Source organism: Lissotriton helveticus, chromosome 12, assembly GCF_964261635.1.
Source record: "Lissotriton helveticus chromosome 12, aLisHel1.1, whole genome shotgun sequence".
Classification (NCBI taxonomy): Eukaryota; Metazoa; Chordata; class Amphibia; order Caudata; family Salamandridae; genus Lissotriton; species Lissotriton helveticus.
This window is the reverse complement of record NC_136073.1, coordinates 646,264,187-646,282,520: the sequence shown is the minus strand read 5'-3', so window position 1 is coordinate 646,282,520 and position 18,334 is coordinate 646,264,187. Positions and strand designations below refer to the sequence as shown.

The 18,334-nt window shown below is 49.7% G+C and overlaps 1 protein-coding gene across 1 annotated transcript in view; it reads right to left on the bottom strand.

Annotated features, from left to right (window-relative positions):
- Positions 1-17,204, bottom strand: part of WDR59 (WD repeat domain 59) — an 885,758-nt gene extending 868,554 nt beyond the window's left edge. Inside the window, exon 1 of the mRNA XM_078670030.1 lies at positions 16,740-17,204. Within this exon, the coding sequence (XP_078526156.1) occupies positions 16,740-16,799 (60 nt within the window). The 5' untranslated portion in view covers positions 16,800-17,204. The remainder of the gene's footprint in view (positions 1-16,739) is intronic.
- Positions 17,205-18,334: the final 1,130 nt, after the last annotated feature.

Here is an 18,334-nt window from a genome sequence, read left to right as displayed (position 1 = left end):
GTGTGGTTGTGGGTGCGTGTGTGGTTGTGGTTGTGGGTGTGGGGCTGGGGTCGGGCGGCGGCTGGGGTCGGGCGGCGGCTGGGGTCGGGCGGCGGCTGGGGTCGGGCGGCGACTGGGGTCGGGCGTCTGGTTGGGCGTCTGGTTGGGCGTCTGGTTGGGCGTCTGGTTGGGCGTCTGGTTGGGCGTCTGGTTGGGCGTCTGGTTGGGCGTCTGGTTGGGCGTCTGGTTGGGCGTCTGGTTGGGCGTCTGGTTGGGCGTCTGGTTGGGCGTCTGGTTGGGCGTCTGGTTGGGTGTGTGGTTGTGGTTGATCGTGGTTGTGTGTGTGTGTGTGTGTGTAGTTGTGTGTGTGTGTGTGTGTGTTTTTGGTTGTGGGTATGGTTGTGTCCGTGGTTGTGTCTGTGGTTGTGTGCGTCTGTGGTTGTGTTTGTGGTTCTGTGGGGGTGTGGTTGTGGGTTTGGGTGTCGTTGTGGGTGTGGTTGTGTGGGTGTGTGTGTGGGTGTGTGTGTGTGGGTGTGTGTGTGGGGGAGTGTGTGGGTGTGTGTGTGGGGGAGTGTGTGGGGGAGTGTGTGGGGGAGTGTGTGGGGGAGTGTGTGGGGGAGTGTGTGGGGGAGTGTGTGGGGGAGTGTGTGGGGGAGTGTGTGGGTGAGTGTGTGGGGGAGTGTGTGGGTGAGTGTGTGGGTGAGTGTGTGGGTGAGTGTGTGGGTGAGTGTGTGGGTGAGTGTGTGGGTGAGTGTGTGGGTGAGTGTGGTTGAGTGTGGTTGAGTGTGGTTGAGAGTGGTTGAGTGTGGTTGAGTGTGGTTGAGTGTGTGGTGGATCGTGGTTGTGTGTGTGTGTGTTTATGTGTGTGTGTTTATGTGTGAGTGTGTTTGGTTGTGGGTGTGGTTGGGTGTGTGTGTGGTGTGTGTGGTTTGTGTGGTTGTGTGTGTGGCTGTGTGTGTGGCTGTGTGTGGCTGTGTGTAGGGTTGTGTGTGGGGTTGTGTGTGGGGTTGTGTGTGGGGTTGTGTGTGGGGTTGTGTGTGGGGTTGTGTGTGGGGTTGTGTGTGGGGTTGTGTGTGGGGTTGTGTGGTTGGGTATGTTCATGTGTGTGTGTATGTATGGTTGTGTGTCTGTGGTTGTGTGTGTCTGTGGTTGTGTGTGTCTGTGGTTGTGTGTGTCTGTGGTAGGGCGTGTCTGTGGTAGGGCGTGTCTGTGGTAGGGCGTGTCTGTGGTAGGGCGTGTCTGTGGTAGGGCGTGTCTGTGGTAGGGCGTGTCTGTGGTAGGGCGTGTCTGTGGTAGGGCGTGTCTGTGGTAGGGCGTGTCTGTGGTAGGGCGTGTCTGTGGTAGGGCGTGTCTGTGGTAGGGCGTGTCTGTGGTAGGGCGTGTCTGTGGTAGGGCGTGTCTGTGGTAGGGCGTGTCTGTGGTAGGGCGTGTCTGTGGTAGGGCGTGTCTGTGGTAGGGCGTGTCTGTGGTAGGGCGGGTCTGTAGTAGGGTGGGTCTGTAGTAGGGTGTGTCTGTGGTAGTAGTTGTCTGTGTGTGTGGTTGTGGGTTTGGGTGTGGTTGTGTGTGTAGTTGGGTGTGGTTGTGTGTGTAGTTGTGTGGGTGTGTGTCTAGTTGTGTGGGTGTGTGTCTAGTTGTGTGGGTGTGGTTGTGTGGGGGTGTGGTTGTGTGTGGGTGTGGTTGTGTGTGGGTGGTTGTGTGTGGGGGGGTGGTTGTGTGTGGGGGGGTGGTTGTGTGTGTAGTTGTGTGGGTGTGTGTCTAGTTGTGTGGGTGTGTGTCTAGTTGTGTGGGTGTGGTTGTGTGGGGGTGTGGTTGTGTGTGGGTGTGGTTGTGTGTGGGTGGTTGTGTGTGGGGGGGGTGGTTGTGTGTGGGGGGGGTGGTTGTGTGTGGGGGGGGTGGTTGTGTGTGTGGGGGGTGGTTGTGTGTGTGGGGGGTGGTTGTGTGTATGGGTGTGTGTATGGGTGTGTGTATGGGTGTGTGTGTGGTTGTGTGTGTGGTTGTGTGTGTGGTTGTGTGTTTCTGTGGTTGTGTATGTGGTTGTGTGTGTGTTTGTGTGTTTCTGTGGTTGTGTGTGTGTGTGTTTCTGTGGTTGTGTTTGTGTGTGTGTTTGTGTGTTTCTGTGGTTGTGGTTGTGTGTGTGGTTGTGTGTGTGGTTGTGTGTGTGGTTGTGGGTGTGGGGTGTTTCTGTGTTTCTGTGGTGGCGTGTGTGTGTTTGCGTGTGTGTGGTTGTGTGTGTGTGTGTGTTGTGTGTGTGGTTGGGTGTGTGTGTGGTTGGGTGTGTGTGTGATTGTGTGTGTGTGGTTGGGTGTGTGTGATTGTGTGTGTGTGATTGTGTGTGTGTGATTGTGTGTGCGTGATTGTGTGTGCGTGATTGTGTGTGCGTGATTGTGTGTGTGGTAGGGTGTGGTTGTGTGGTTCTGTGTGGTTGTGTGTGTGGTTGTGTATGGTTGTGGTTGTGTGTGTGTGTTCGGTTGTGGGTGTGGTTGTGTATGTGGTTGTGTGTGTGTGTGGGTGTGGTTGTGTTTGTGTGTGGTTGTGTGTTTCTGTGGTTGTGCATATGGTTGTGTGTGGTTGTGTGTTTCTGTGGTTTTGCATGTGGTTGTGTGTGGTTGTGTGTTTCTGTGGTTGTGTATGTGGTTGTGTGTGTGTTTCTGTGGTTGTGTATGTGGTTGTGTGTGTTTGTGTGTTTCTGTGGTTGTGCATATGGTTGTGTGTGTGGTTGTGTGTTTCTGTGGTTTTGCAAGCGGTTGTGTGTGTGGTTGTGTGTTTCTGTGGTTGTGTGTTTCTGTGGCTGTGTATGTGGTTGTGTGTGTGTTTCTGTGGTTGTGTGTGTGTTTCTGTGGTTGTGTGGTTGTGTTTGTGTGTGGGTGTTTGTGTGTGTGTGTGTTTGTGCGTTTCTGTGGTTGTGTTTGTGTGTGTGGGTGTTTGTGTGTGTGTGGGTGTTTGTGTGTGTGTGGGTGTTTGTGTGTGTTTGTGTGTTTCTGTGTTTGCGTGTGTGCGTGTGTGTGTTTGCGTGTGTGTTTGCGTGTGTGTTTGCGTGTGTGTTTGCGTGTGTGTTTGCGTGTGTGTTTGCGTGTGTGGTTGCGTGTGTGGTTGCGTGTGTGGTTGCGTGTGTGGTTGCGTGTGTGTGATTGCATGTGTGTGTGTGTGGTTGTGTGTGTGTGTGTGGTTGTGTGTGGTTGTGTGTGTGTGTGTGTGGTTGTGTGTGTGTGTGTGTGTGTGTGTGTGTGTGTGGTTGTGTGTGTGTGGTTGTGTGTGTGTGTGGTTGTGGTTGTGTGTGTGGTTGTGGTTGTGTGTGTGGTTGTGGGTGTGTGTGTGGTTGTGGGTGTGTGTGTGGTTGTGGGTGCGTGTGTGGTTGTGGGTGCGTGTGTGGTTGTGGGTGCGTGTGTGGTTGTGGGTGCGTGTGTGGTTGTGGGTGCGTGTGTGGTTGTGGGTGCGTGTGTGGTTGTGGGTGCGTGTGTGGTTGTGGGTGCGTGTGTGGTTGTGGGTGTGTGTGTGGTTGTGGGTGCGTGTGTGGTTGTGGGTGCGTGTGTGGTTGTGGGTGCGTGTGTGGTTGTGGGTGCGTGTGTGGTTGTGGTTGTGGGTGTGGGGCTGGGGTCGGGCGGCGGCTGGGGTCGGGCGGCGGCTGGGGTCGGGCGGCGGCTGGGGTCGGGCGTCTGGTTGGGCGTCTGGTTGGGCGTCTGGTTGGGCGTCTGGTTGGGCGTCTGGTTGGGCGTCTGGTTGGGCGTCTGGTTGGGCGTCTGGTTGGGCGTCTGGTTGGGCGTCTGGTTGGGCGTCTGGTTGGGCGTCTGGTTGGGCGTCTGGTTGGGCGTCTGGTTGGGCGTCTGGTTGGGTGTGTGGTTGTGGTTGATCGTGGTTGTGTGTGTGTGTGTGTGTGTAGTTGTGTGTGTGTGTGTGTGTGTTTTTGGTTGTGGGTATGGTTGTGTCCGTGGTTGTGTCTGTGGTTGTGTGCGTCTGTGGTTGTGTTTGTGGTTCTGTGGGGGTGTGGTTGTGGGTTTGGGTGTCGTTGTGGGTGTGGTTGTGTGGGTGTGTGTGTGGGTGTGTGTGTGTGGGTGTGTGTGTGGGGGAGTGTGTGGGTGTGTGTGTGGGGGAGTGTGTGGGGGAGTGTGTGGGGGAGTGTGTGGGGGAGTGTGTGGGGGAGTGTGTGGGTGAGTGTGTGGGTGAGTGTGTGGGTGAGTGTGTGGGTGAGTGTGTGGGTGAGTGTGTGGGTGAGTGTGTGGGTGAGTGTGTGGGTGAGTGTGTGGGTGAGTGTGGTTGAGTGTGGTTGAGTGTGGTTGAGAGTGGTTGAGTGTGGTTGAGTGTGGTTGAGTGTGTGGTGGATCGTGGTTGTGTGTGTGTGTGTTTATGTGTGTGTGTTTATGTGTGAGTGTGTTTGGTTGTGGGTGTGGTTGGGTGTGTGTGTGGTGTGTGTGGTTTGTGTGGTTGTGTGTGTGGCTGTGTGTGTGGCTGTGTGTGGCTGTGTGTAGGGTTGTGTGTGGGGTTGTGTGTGGGGTTGTGTGTGGGGTTGTGTGTGGGGTTGTGTGTGGGGTTGTGTGTGGGGTTGTGTGTGGGGTTGTGTGTGGGGTTGTGTGGTTGGGTATGTTCATGTGTGTGTGTATGTATGGTTGTGTGTGTCTGTGGTTGTGTGTGTCTGTGGTTGTGTGTGTCTGTGGTTGTGTGTGTCTGTGGTTGTGTGTGTCTGTGGTAGGGCGTGTCTGTGGTAGGGCGTGTCTGTGGTAGGGCGTGTCTGTGGTAGGGCGTGTCTGTGGTAGGGCGTGTCTGTGGTAGGGCGTGTCTGTGGTAGGGCGTGTCTGTGGTAGGGCGTGTCTGTGGTAGGGCGTGTCTGTGGTAGGGCGTGTCTGTGGTAGGGCGTGTCTGTGGTAGGGCGTGTCTGTGGTAGGGCGGGTCTGTAGTAGGGTGGGTCTGTAGTAGGGTGGGTCTGTGGTAGTAGTTGTCTGTGTGTGTGGTTGTGGGTTTGGGTGTGGTTGTGTGTGTAGTTGGGTGTGGTTGTGTGTGTAGTTGTGTGGGTGTGTGTCTAGTTGTGTGGGTGTGTGTCTAGTTGTGTGGGTGTGGTTGTGTGGGGGTGTGGTTGTGTGTGGGTGTGGTTGTGTGTGGGTGGTTGTGTGTGGGGGGGGTGGTTGTGTGTGGGGGGGGTGGTTGTGTGTGGGGGGGGTGGTTGTGTGTGTGGGGGGTGGTTGTGTGTGTGGGGGGTGGTTGTGTGTATGGGTGTGTGTATGGGTGTGTGTATGGGTGTGTGTGTGGTTGTGTGTGTGGTTGTGTGCGTGGTTGTGCGTGGTTGAGGTTGATCGTGGTTGTATGTGTGGTTTTGTGTGTGTGTGGTTTTGAGTGTGTGTGTGTGGTTTTGTGTGTGTGTGGTTTTGTGTGTGCGTGTGGTTGTGGTTGTATGTGTGGTTGTGTGTGATTGTATGTGTGGTTGTGTGTGTGATTGTATGTGTGGTTGTGTGTGTGATTGTGTGTGTGATTGTGGTTGTGTGTGGTTGTGTGTGTGGTTGTGTGTGTTCTTGTGTGTGTTCTTGTGCTTGTATGTGTGCTTGTGTGTGTTCTTGTGCTTGTGTGTGTTCTTGTGCTTGTATGTGTGCTTGTGTATGGGGTTGTGTGTGTGTGTTTGTGGTTGTGTTTGTGGTTGTGTGTGTGGTTGTGTGTGTCTGGTTGTGTGTGTCTGGTTGTGTGTGTGTGTGGGTGTGGTTGTGTGTGTGGGTGGGTGTGGGTGTGGGTGTGGTTGTGTGCAGTTGTGGTTGGGTGCAGTTGTGGTTGTGTGTGTGGTTGTGCGTGTTTGGGTGTGGTTGTGTGTGGGGTTGTGTGTGGGGTTGTGTGTGTGATTGTATGTGTGGTTGTGTGTGTGATTGTGGTTGTGTGTGGTTGTGTGTGTGGTTGTGTGTGTTCTTGTGTGTGTTCTTGTGCTTGTATGTGTGCTTGTGTGTGTTCTTGTGCTTGTGTGTGTTCTTGTGCCTGTATGTGTGCTTGTGTATGGGGTTGTGTGTGTGTGTTTGTGGTTGTGTTTGTGGTTGTGTGTGTGGTTGTGTGTGTCTGGTTGTGTGTGTGTGTGGGTGTGGTTGTGTTGGTGTGGTTGTGTGTGTGGGTGTGGTTGTGTGCAGTTGTGGTTGGGTGCAGTTGTGGTTGGGTTCAGTTGTGGTTGGGTTCAGTTGTGGTTGTGCGTGTTTGGGTGTGGTTGTGTGTGGGGTTGTGTGTGGGGTTGTGTGTGGGGTTGTGTGTGGGGGTGTGTGTGGGGGTGTGTGTGGGGGTGTGTGTGGGTGTGTGTGTGGGGTTGTGTGTGTGGGTTGTGTGTGTGGGTTGTGTGTGTGGGTGTTGGTGTGGTTGTATGTGTGGGTGTGGTTGTGTGTGGGGTTGGGTATGGTTGTGTGTGGTTGTGTGTTTGTGGTTGTGTGGTTGTGGTTGTGTGGTTGTGGGTGCGGTTTTGTGTGTGGGAGTGGGTGTGGGTGGGGTTGTGTGTATGGGTGTGGTTGTGTGTGTGTGGTTGTGGGTGGGTGTGGTTGTGTGTAGTTTTGTGTGAGGTTGTGTGTGTGGGTGTGGTTGTGGGTGTGGTTGTGGGTGTGATTGTGGGTGTGGCAGTGGGTGGTTGTGTGGGTGTGGTTGTGTGTGTGTGGTTGTGTGTGTGTGTGGTTGTGTGTGTGTGTGTGGTTGTGTGTGTGTGTGAGTGTGGTTGTGTGTGTGAGTGCGGTTGTGTGTGTGAGTGCGGCTGTGTGTGTGAGTGCAGTTGTGTGTGGTTGTGGTTGTGTGTGTGGTTGTGTAAGGTTGTGGGTGTGGTTGTGTGTGTTGTGTGTTATGAGTTGGCCATGAGGAATGGCTAGGCAGGGAAGGGGGTTGCTACAGAGGAGGAGGGCTGCGTGGGTGGGGGTAGTGAGGGCTGCGTGGGGGGGTAGAGAGGTCAGAGAGCAAGGGGGTGGAGGAGCATGCAGTAAGGCTTAATGAGCCATGAAAGAAAGGAACAAGCAAATTAATGACCCAAGACTGAGGAGACCGGTGGTGGGTGCACGCTCGCGTGATCGCAAGCGCTAGGCCAGCCTGTAGCACTTTGAAAACTCACCTACTAAATGTCTCTCCGAGCAGCGCATGCACTGGCTCAGGAGACCTAAAAATCAACCACGCGTTTCCCCGTGCATGTACATGTGAGAGGTAGCGGATTGTTTACAGAACTGGGCAAGCCAATCGGGTACCAGCAAATTAGTTTGTGTTGTGGAGTGGTCAAACAATATTCGCTTTTGTCACCAGGGTCGCGCAGGAGCATCAATACGGGGTCCAAAGAAAGTTTGGCTCCTAGGATCTGCCTGACAGGGGAAAAGATTACTTTCCAGGAGGCCTGAATGAAACTACAAGGCCACCAAATGTGAAAGGTTTCTCTTTCGCCTCAGTTTTTCCAACAGGGGTCTGAGCCACCAAACATTGCATGTAGGAGTGTAGGGGATAGACACCCCTGTGTAGGTAGCTGACAAGCATTCTTTTTAGGTGATGTGTAGATAGAGGATTTAGAGGACCTTTTGCCAGATTTTCCTTCCATTTTCTTCTGGGATATCGTGACCCATGCCCCTTTACCCATATTTGCCTGATGCAACCATGTGATCACCTTCCTCACCATTTTATTTGTGAATATAGCTCCCTCTATCACCTCGTGCGTACCGCTCAAAGAAGTAAATGTTTAAGTCCAAAGGTATCCTCTTTGCCAAATTGTCAATAGGCCTGTATCTCCACCTAGGTGCATAGCTTGATATCCAAGTAGAGGTATTTTAAAGAGGGAGGATTGCCACAATTTCAACATGAAACTCTTGGGTCTATTAACCACTTGGCTGCTATGCGTTTTCCCCCCCGGTGCTGGGATCCTCCATTTTCCATTATTCATGACGAGCTGGGCTCGTCATGAGCGTGCGAGGAGGCTACACCATGACGAGCCCAGCTCGTCATGAGCGTGGAAGGGGTTAAGCCAGGTGAAAAACCCATCTTATGGATTATGGGGGTCATCCGAGGAGCAAGTTGTGGAACCCACCTTTTGTGTAGACTGCTGCCAGTACTCCAACAGCGTAAGACTGGTATTTAGCCTATGTCAGCTCCTGGAACACGCTCTCTGTTGGAGTTATAGTATGAGTGCGGGGACAATTGGGAAAATGTTGTTCCACCTTAATCCAACTTCTACCGTCTGGATTTTGGTTCCAATCTAATGCAGGGCGAACCTGAGTGGGTATGACATAGAATCTAATGTTTGGGAAGCCTAGGCCTCCCTTGGCTGTGGCTTTGTAAAGAGTTGTCCTGGGGACTCTGGGTGCATGATCACTCCATACAAAGGTTGAGAAGTTTCCTTTGAATTGAATCTAAGATTGACTCGGCAAAGCAAAGGGGAAGAGTTTGTACCAGGTATAGGAGACGTGGGAGAAAGCTCAATTTCACCAAGGTACTCCTCCTTCCCAGCTAAGAGATTTCGAGTATGCCCCAGTGGTGTTAGCAAGGGAAGGAAAGTAGAGACCAAGGAATCGGAGTGAGACCTCTGCCCATGCAAAGCCATTGTGTGAGAAGTTGGCCTGGTATATGCTGTCCACTAATTAAAGTGGGCACGTTGCACCAGTCCAGACAACCCTTATCATGATTAAGAAGTCAAAGATAACCTTCAGAAAGCTATCGTAGTGGTAGCTGTGGAGAGAAGCCTTCAGGCTTAGTCTTGAAGGAATGTTAAGCAGCTTGTTTTACCAGAATGCAACCTTATTGTATTGGTTAAATTAAAGGAGAACCACACAGTAGTTATAAGAATATATATTTATTATTATAACACACTTTAAATAACTCACAGTATCTGCTGCACGCAGATAAACACAAAGCACACAATACCGTAGCACAAAAACAATCGTAAGTGCACTAATACACAGTGGGCTCCCGGGGGAGACCAAACCATGTACTAAATAAGTGGTAAAAGAACCATGACTCGAGTCAAGACAGTTTCTAGAAGATGTAGAATCGCTGGGACCCCAAGGAACCACCAAAGGTTAGTAAATAGGGACCCTACGGAGAACGGGTGTAGTGTGAGAACACGACCTCGTGCAATTCAATGGGAGAGTCACAGTTGCAGTTTTACAGTTTAAGGACCCTTCCCATTGGATTACCAGGAAACCCTTTGGAACATAGAAGGTTGGTGAGCCGCCCCACTAGTAGATACCAAAGTACCAGTTACCTATCCCAAAGAAGCCGGGTGCAAAGGGCTGAAGTAGCATCAGAAACCGCCGTTGTTCTCAATGAGAGTCTTCAAAGAAATGCCACTGGTGGAAAGAAGAAAAGTGTCCAGTGGAATCCACAGGTGGATTCTTGATGGAAGGAACCTGAAAGCAGAAGGGACAGAGTCTGGGTCACTCAGGAGTGACGAGATGCTCGGTAGACGAATGCCCACCAATGTCGGGTGCCTCAGGTGTGAAGAAGGAGACCTTGACTCTACAGCTGCAGGGACCAGGAGACGTCGAGGATGACCAGGAGCCGGATAGGAGCTGTCCCACAAAGGATGTCGAGTGCTGAGGGGTCGGTGTCCGGTGGGAGCTCCAACAAGCCTTGGCAGCGGCAAACCACGAAAAAGGTCAAGAAAAGTTACAGTCTAGCCCAGCAGGGACCAGGGGACTCACCACAGCAAGGGGAGTCAGGGCAGGCCTGGAGCAACCAGAGGAGCCCAAGAAAAGCAGTGTTATCCCTCAAGTGGACCCACAGGCCAAAGGCACAGGAGTCGCGAGGGGACCTCTAGCAGTTTCACTTAACAACAGCTTGCAGGGCACAGAGTGTGAGGAGGCTGAAGTCCTTTGTACGAAATGTGTGCCGAGGTGGGGGCTATCAATAGCCCAATGCTCTTAGTTGGGTAGCGCCAATAAGCAGATGCACTTGCAAAAGTGCGCAGTGCAGAGGGGTTCGGGTTAAGCAGCCCCATGAGGGATACTGGCCTCAAACTTGGAGAGAGGGCAGCTCGACCTAAAGGAATGTAGGAACCTACCTCCTGTGTTGCTGGAACCTTCGGAGTCCGCAGGAGCTCAGGATCAGCAGACCGGTCAGTTGTGTTATGGTGCCTGCAAATGTAAGGGAGTGACTCCTTCAGCCCAAGGGAGATACTTCAGTTGTCCTTGATGCTCCACAGGTCCTACATATAGCCTGTATGATGCATGGGCACAGACGATGCTTTGGACGGAGAGGGAGACGAAGACGGGCCCAGTCGAAGTCCAGCGTTTCCAGACGGTCGGAGGTCAGTGGTTTCTTTTTCAGAATCTTGTCCATGTCGAATCTAGGGTCCTACAGCAAGGTAAGCCCTTTTTTACCCACGGCAGAGGGTTGGACAGTTTCAGGGGACCCTCCCAGGGGAGGGTCAGGACAGTGGGGCGGATACTCCAATGTCCTTTGTCTAGTTTTGCGCAGGAGCCAATGGCTTGCAGGACTCGTATGATGTGAACTATGCACAGGGACACCAAATGTGCCCCCCTTGCAGAATTTCAGGCACATTGGGAGTGCACCCACCCAACTTAAATACACTAAATCCCATCTGGGAGGTGGTCACACCTCCCTGTGACAGGATGCCTATTGTGCTGCCTTTCTCTGCTTGAGCGCAGGAGGGCAGAAACGTGTCTCTGGTCTGCAGCATCCATTTCGTGCCAACAGGGTCAAGAAGGCTGGTACCGGGAAGACCAGGGACCCACGAAGCTTGCTTCAGAAGGGTGGAATCATACCTCCCATACCAGTTACCGGGGTGGAGGTATGATTTCAAGGTGTTTGATGCCAAACACGACATGGTTTGTTGCAGCCGTTTTCGAGATGGCATTTTACGCGAGCGGGTCTGGTCTGAGGGTATCGCAGGTATACAGAGGGTGCCTAGCGTCGAGGGCGGTGTGCTAATTACGCTACCACCCCCCTCCCGTGACCCATGGTGTACCCTGAACACACCATATAAGTGCAGAAACCTAACTTTGTAAGCCTCCTAAACCAGGAGTAACTGAGAAGAGAATCCTCTTCCCTTTTGCACTTTTTTTCACCACTTTTCACTATTCACGTCCCTAGGTCAGGGTGGGCCTTAGCGTGCCCATACCGCCAGGGTTTAATACACTCCTTTAGTCCTGATGAATGCCTGGTTATTTTACACTGTTTCAAAGGCAGAAACATGTTGACTGACAAATAACTAACTTTGGAAATAACCACACAATTAATTGTGGACTACTTTCCTACACCTTATTTTAAATATATGTCCTAGTGATCTAATAATAAATATTTTTGGGATACACTGAAGACATTTTTTAATCCTCACACCACAATATAATTTATTTTCACTGCACGCCCGAACTCACAAAACCTGCTCGCCAGTAGATCTGGCGTCGAAGCACACTAAAGAGGCACTCAGCCTCTTTAGTGGGGCCCAATGATGAAGCATGTCACCACTAGGTGGTGAGTGAGGGCTTTCTTAACTGACCTAAGTGAGGCCAGTTTCCTGTTCTTCTGCTCCTGTTTGTGGTCTTTCAAACACGAGGGTGCATACTATAGTCAGTCCTGTGCAAGAAAGCCATTTAATGCATTGTTAGTTCATCTGGAAGGGCTGTTGTATTGATGCACTGTAATCATGGCCCTCTGTTGGGTTTGCCATAGCCAATAGGTCTCGCCTTTGGGACCTTCTAAGTGTTTAGCCATGCAACAGTTGATGTTGTTGCACCAAGGATATTGTACTGCATAACTAAATACTTATCCGGTCCCAAAAGCGAGACCTATTGGCTATGCCAATGCTTGTTACCTTTCCCACTGCAGTGAGGTCTATAGGCTCACTCAACTAAAGTTCTGCTGCATGTGGTTAATTCCCCCCTTAGCCTACTTCGGTTAGGTTTAGTGCTGCAGTATGCATGTGGGGTGTACATTTGGATGTATATGTACCCATGAATGGTACAATACAGGGTTAATGCAGTAGTATACAGTGAGTGTATTTTATATGCTAGTGCTGGGTGTATGTGTGCCTGTGAGCAGTACCTTACATGAAGGATGAAATGCTGTGTGAAACATGCGGAAGCAGAGGAATCCTGCAAACATTTGTTTATAATTGCATTCCTGTAAGCTGGGTGTAACACACTGGACAGAGTGAGAGCTAGGCTTCCCCAGTACACTTCAAAGGGTGCTTTTTGATACAGTGAGAGGTCACAAGGAAGGGGCCTGGACACATCTCAGGTAGGAGATATGGCTGATAAGAAAAATCAAAGACTATGCTGAACCCATGGGATAACCCGCTCATAAATAATTAACCCTGGGCGTAGTCCGCATAGTAGCACTACGCGTAGCTACGCGAAGTGCACTTCGCGAGCTACGCGAACTGCGTAGTGCACTGTGCAAAATGCTGTTCGCACTGATTGCACAGTGCCGGATGCTTGTCCGCACAGTGCAATCAGTGCAAATAGCATCTTGCACAGTGCAAGCGGTCGTTTTCTGCCGTTCAAGTAGATTTCTACTCGAGCGGCAGCTTTCTCAGCGCGGACTGGTAGTTTCTCATCGGGAGAGGTCACGAGCATACGTGATCACTCGCAATGAAAAACCTGACTTCCCTGCGTTGAGAATCTCGCCGCGTGGTTTATTTTCCACGCTCGTGATCGGCAACTTGATGTTGCTGATCGCGAACAAGGAAAAAGTCTTGCCAGGATGTCATTTTGCTCGCTCGCGGTCGCCACCTTGCCGTTGAGGACCGCAAGCAGGCATAAAATGACCGTTATACTGCGCTACGCGTGTTTACACTGTGCTTCGTGTAGTGCGAAGTAGCGCAAACTACGCGAGCGTTGTGCTTCGCCCAGGGTTAATAAATATCACTGTGGCTGACATTCCGATAAGAACTCTAGATACTCACATGGCCTGTTTTGTGGGGCTATCAGCTTTGGAGTCGCTTCTGCTGTAACAGACTACTTTTTAGAGGAAGAGAAGGCAGAGGAGTGGGCTCTTCAAATTAAAGCAGACCCCCAATATAAACGTCAAAGACTTAGACTCTAAATCACATTTAGTGTCTGGAAACGGACTATTAGAAGGGGAGCTTGAGACTCAAAGGTCATCAACTGTCAAGCAGCCAGTCTAGCTTCATGAGGAGAAGCTCGGAAAGACTTCTGCCTGTGACTAGGACTGGGGACCAAGTCATGCTAGTCTCCCAGTTGGGTAGGGGGACATCACCCAGGGAATCCAAGATCACCTGCGCTGGAGCATAGGGCACCAGCTTCTACCTGCTTGCCAAGGCCAGTGTGGCCTGTGAAGAAGAGGACAGTGTTAGAGGAAGCGCGGTCCACTGAGGAATTTTGCTGAGTGGACTCAAATAGCAAGATTTGAAGATACAGTTGATGCACCAATCAGGTCATTGCTCGCGTGCAGGAAAGTCGGCGACCCTCGTATGCCAGAGGAGAGCTGTGGTTGGTACTGTGCCAAGTGGCGCCCACGGTGAACAGTGACGGACCAGCAGACCCGTATATCAGGAGGGGTCGCCGTGGACAGTTCGCCATGCTAAGTGGGCCATAGACTATGTACGGTGGTGAGCTGGCGATCCCGTATGCCAGAATGCCGCTGTGAAGGAATCTGCTGTGCCCATCGTGTCAGAGCCTGTGTACAGTGCAGAGAGGGTGCCTCCGGCTGGAATACTTTCAACAGTCAGATTGGAACTCTTGAGACTAATAGTGGGGCTTACCCTGAATGTTGCCTATAGTGAATGGGGAATATCACTTGAACGAGGAGGGAGAGGGGCACAGGAAACTCTCCAAGAAACACTAGTTGCTTGTGAATGTTGTATTTCCCTTTGAGTAGGTAGCAGCAAAATAAAATACTTCTTTTTCATAAAAATGTGAATTTAGAATTACAATAATTTCGTTGCTGTGTGTATTATGAGTTGTAGGCCTGTGTTCATACCCTGTATGTACCTCCACCCCCTGGGGACGTTTGGACTGCTCAACCACACTATTACTAAGAGTCAAGTACTAAAGGGGTACTTAGTCTAGTTGCTCAGATCCATAGTTGGTCTGATACTTTGTGTTGGGTAGCACCATGGATACTGGGAGGAGTCGACCTTTTCTCCAGTAATAAAGAAAGACACTTGACATACTTATAATGTATCTATTTCTTGACACTTTCACTGGCTCCCGGTAACCAAAAGAACTACTCTCAAGATTCTCTGCGTTATACTTAAGACGGTAAACAAACATGGACCAGTTTTCCTACATATAAAACTCAGAAGATACCCTCAGAAAAAACTATTACCATTCAGATTAGCATTACAGCTAATCACACTGTTTTTACAAGTAGAAAACTAGTGGTGGTACCATTTATCTGTACAAGATGGGAAACGGTCGGAACACCGCGGTCTAAACCACGCATGATCCAACCACGCAAGCTTAACCACGCATATGCGTGGTTAAGGCAGTGCGCGGTCTGGCTGCTACAGGCAGCATGTACGGAAGCAGAAAGAGAGCCACAGTGAGGTAAGTGGGGCTGGGTAGTTTTCTGGGCTGGGGGGTGGGGACGGGTAAATTTCTGGGCTGGGGGGAGGAATCGGGTGGGGGGATCGGGGTAATTTTCTGGACTGGGGGTCAGGGTAGTTTCCAGGGCTGGGGGGAGGGTCTGGGTAGTTTTTATTATTCAGGAGTTGATGTATTTGGCCCTAATGGCAGTGGGAGGGAATGGGGTAGTTTTATGGACAGCACGTGGTGGGAGGGGGTCCGGATAGTGTTTGTTAAGGGACAGAGTTTTAGGTCCCGGGGGAGGGGAATGGGTAGTCAGAGTAGTGCTTTGGGTTTAGGGGAGGGCGGGTAGTTTTTAGGGCTCGGGGAGATTCGGCGAAGTTTTCTAAAAATAGGGGTTTGGGTTTGAGGCCTAAGGGCAGTGGAAGGGGTTGGGTATTTGGACCTCAGGGCGGGGGGGGGGGTGTTTGTAGCTTAGGGGAGGGGAGGTGTGACCTTAGCCACGCATGCCCCTTTACCATTGATGCCTTTACCACAAAATTACGTGGTAAAGGCATGCATGGTAAATGAAAGCGTGGTAAAGGAATGCGTGGTTAAGACACATTCGTGATTTAGGTTGCATGGTGAAACCATTTGTGCTTCCATCATACAACCGTACAAGATGCAAAAATTTGGAACTCACTTCAGACAAGGACACAAGCCTGTGACAGTGTACGTTATATACACATATTGTCCCTTGAAGAATGGGTGCTCCACAAACGGCTATCAACCATTTACCTTGCACTTCTATTGTACTAGCAGCTGGGAAAGGGGAATGCGCAAGCAAGTGGGGGGGCGGATGTTCAGCTGTTAGTTTAATGGGCCCAGGTATGAATGGCTGACTGTTACAGTCAATACTGTGGTTCTGGAATAACTGTCTTTTGGTGCTTTCCTATTATAATTTCTACTTTTCAACGTGGATACTGTCATGGCATTATTTGTTCCTGATTCCAAATTTGGTGCACATAAAGGTAACTCATATGTATAGAGTTATACTCTGGATATATATATATATATATATATATATATATAGTCAGTCAGTCAAAAAAATCCTTTATTGCTTAATAATTAAAATTATTTGCGATTAATGTACAACAACAAAATAAGGATCAAATAAATACGAAAACGTTAAAAAAATATTTATCCGTTTCATTGCATGCTCCATAAAATTGCCAATTCATATGCAAAATCAAAACTAAAACCGTATCATTAATGACCAGAGAACACCAGGGCTGTAAAGGTGTGTGAAATCTTCAATGCAGAGAGAATAGGGTTCATTGAATAGCCGCCCGCGGAGCTAAAAAGATGACAGATAATATGTAGAAGACTCTCTTTACTCCGAACCACGTGGACTAAAAGTACATAACTGTACTTGCAGGCGTGTAGATCTAAGGTGTTAGATATATTATTAAAAATATATATGTGCACATACAATACCTATAATGCAAGCCACCATATTATAGTAGCAATTCATTACATACTGAGGCGTGCATTTTATGATAATGCTTACCCGAACATAATGCTTTCCCTGGTTTAAGGGTCGTATTCCTGGTATATTGTTGGTAGCCATGGCATGACAATACCAAGGAACAAATATAAATACTTTATCTAATAACATTAAAGCTCAAGCAGTCGCAGGGAAGAGAGGAATCAATGCAAGCGAACATAACTAATACGTAATTTTTTTAAGATGAATAACAAAACCTCTCCAAAACACAGTCCAAGTACATTTTGTCAATGTCCGGGCGTGGGCTGGGCAAGGCAAAACCTAATTCGTTTCTAAAGGCTCTCGGTGTATTACGACCAAACATCGAGGACAGGTGAAACTAGGGCGGGAGCACCGCAGACAACGTGTACTCAGCAACAGTAAGAAGAGACGCTCTGAGATCTAAATGGGCATCTTTACTTTTGACCCAGCCAACATCGAGCATTGAAGAGACAGTCAAACAAGTAAATGGTGCCAGAAGAAACTCTAAACTTGAGAGCACAGCAGATGGAGAAGAAACAACAGATCGAATATGATCCATTCCCTTTACTCGCAAACATTTGAACGTCTCAACGCACACACGTACAGGTGTTGTGATTGCATGACGTGTCCCTTTCAGGACAAAAGGCAAATTAAAAGAGACAAATCTACAGACTGCACATCACAAACTCTATGCTGTCTGGGAGTATCATAAGAGCGCACAGGAGAGAACGAAATACAGTTAAAATGGAAAACGTATGAGGATATGCAAGGCTTCCATAAGACACAATGCAGTAGGTTCTCCTTATCCTGAAGTCCCAGGCCCGCCCCTAACTCACCTGAGAGTCCCTGAATTCCACCACCACATTCTCACTGCTCCAGCGTGCCGCCATCTTCATCCGGCAACACGTGATGTCACAGAATAACAAGCCCGCAGCGCACGACGGGAAGTGTAGTTCATTTGGAGTAGAAGGAGACGGAAATGCGAGGTCGCAGTAGAAATGCTAGCGGGCGGGGTCGCTGAGATGACAGGATTTAGGGAACTATTGAGGGTGTGGGTCGAAAGACAAGTAGGTGATATATGCTAATTGAGGGAAGGATTCCACTGTATTATAACATTTATATAGCATTATCCCTATGTGGGTCTCAAAAGTGCCTTCCTAGATGACCAAAATCTTCCGTGGCATTCTTGCTACCAGGAATGGAACATAATTCGGAATTAAACATTGTAGACGAGACAACAATCAAATTAACCTCTGGCTGGCATCGCCAGTGCCTCTCTTTGCCAAAAGAAATGTGAGCAGTTTGTGGTAGGTGTCTTAAATCTTCTTTCCCACAAAAGTGTTTTAAACTATTTATTAGCCGACACAGTTGTCATAGTTTCTTTTTCAGTTGTGCTGTGATGGTGTTCCACTTCCCTTCCAACACCGGGAAGCTTATCAGACAGTATGTTCTTTCCCTTCATACTTTTGCAAAAAAAAGCACCAATGCCTACATTCCTAGAAACAACTATCACAACGCAGTCTGATCCAGAATCAAATGGTTGTAGAACTGGAGTACACTGAACTTTTGTTTACTTTGAAATTAAATGGTAGGTTAAAAATATCCCACCGGGTTAATTTTCTTCCCATCATAGACTGACCAAGATATCAGATGGATCTCGCTCTGCACAAAATTAGATTTGTACAACACATCTAAAACTAAAGCAATGGAAGAGCAAGTATCAACCTTTACCCGTACTTCCTTTCCCCAGTCTGATCATACAAGACAGATATTTAGTCCTGCAACAGAATTATGTTTTCACAGATAGGACAACCTTGCACCTCTTCAAACTATTAAATAGTTGACTATCACTCGCCGTATTGGCATGCGCGTGACTCAATTTGCAAAGCCTGGCAAAGTGGCCATATTTTTGGCACTTTAACATGTTTTTACTGACTTCTGGACACAGCTAGGAATTTCCCAAGTGCTCTTTATCCCCACCCCTGTAGCACAAAACATCAGTTCTTAAACAGCTTTCTTTGTACCGTGCACTCTTGCTACACCCCACCACACATTCGGTGTCATTGCTAAAGTCCAAGTGGGAGAGGTGTGGCGCCGCGGCCAGGGCGACTGACGCTGGAATCTGGTGGACCACGGATCGATCCCCGGCTCCGGCGGCAGGTTAGCCCAGCACCATGTGACTCTGGGCAATAGCTCGCTTAATCTTCCCGACGGCCCCCAGCGCCTAGAGACCCTTACGGGTGATTGTGCGCTTTACAAATGTGGACTTTACTTTTACTTTACGCTTTGTCTGCCAGGGTCGACCTTACAACCCCATTGCCTAATGTCAATCTCTCCTAAAGTGTAGGTTTCTTGCTACACAGTAAACTTTCCTTGGGTCTTCTTATAGTAGGAAAAATTCATAACTTGGTCACACATGTAGTTATGTACT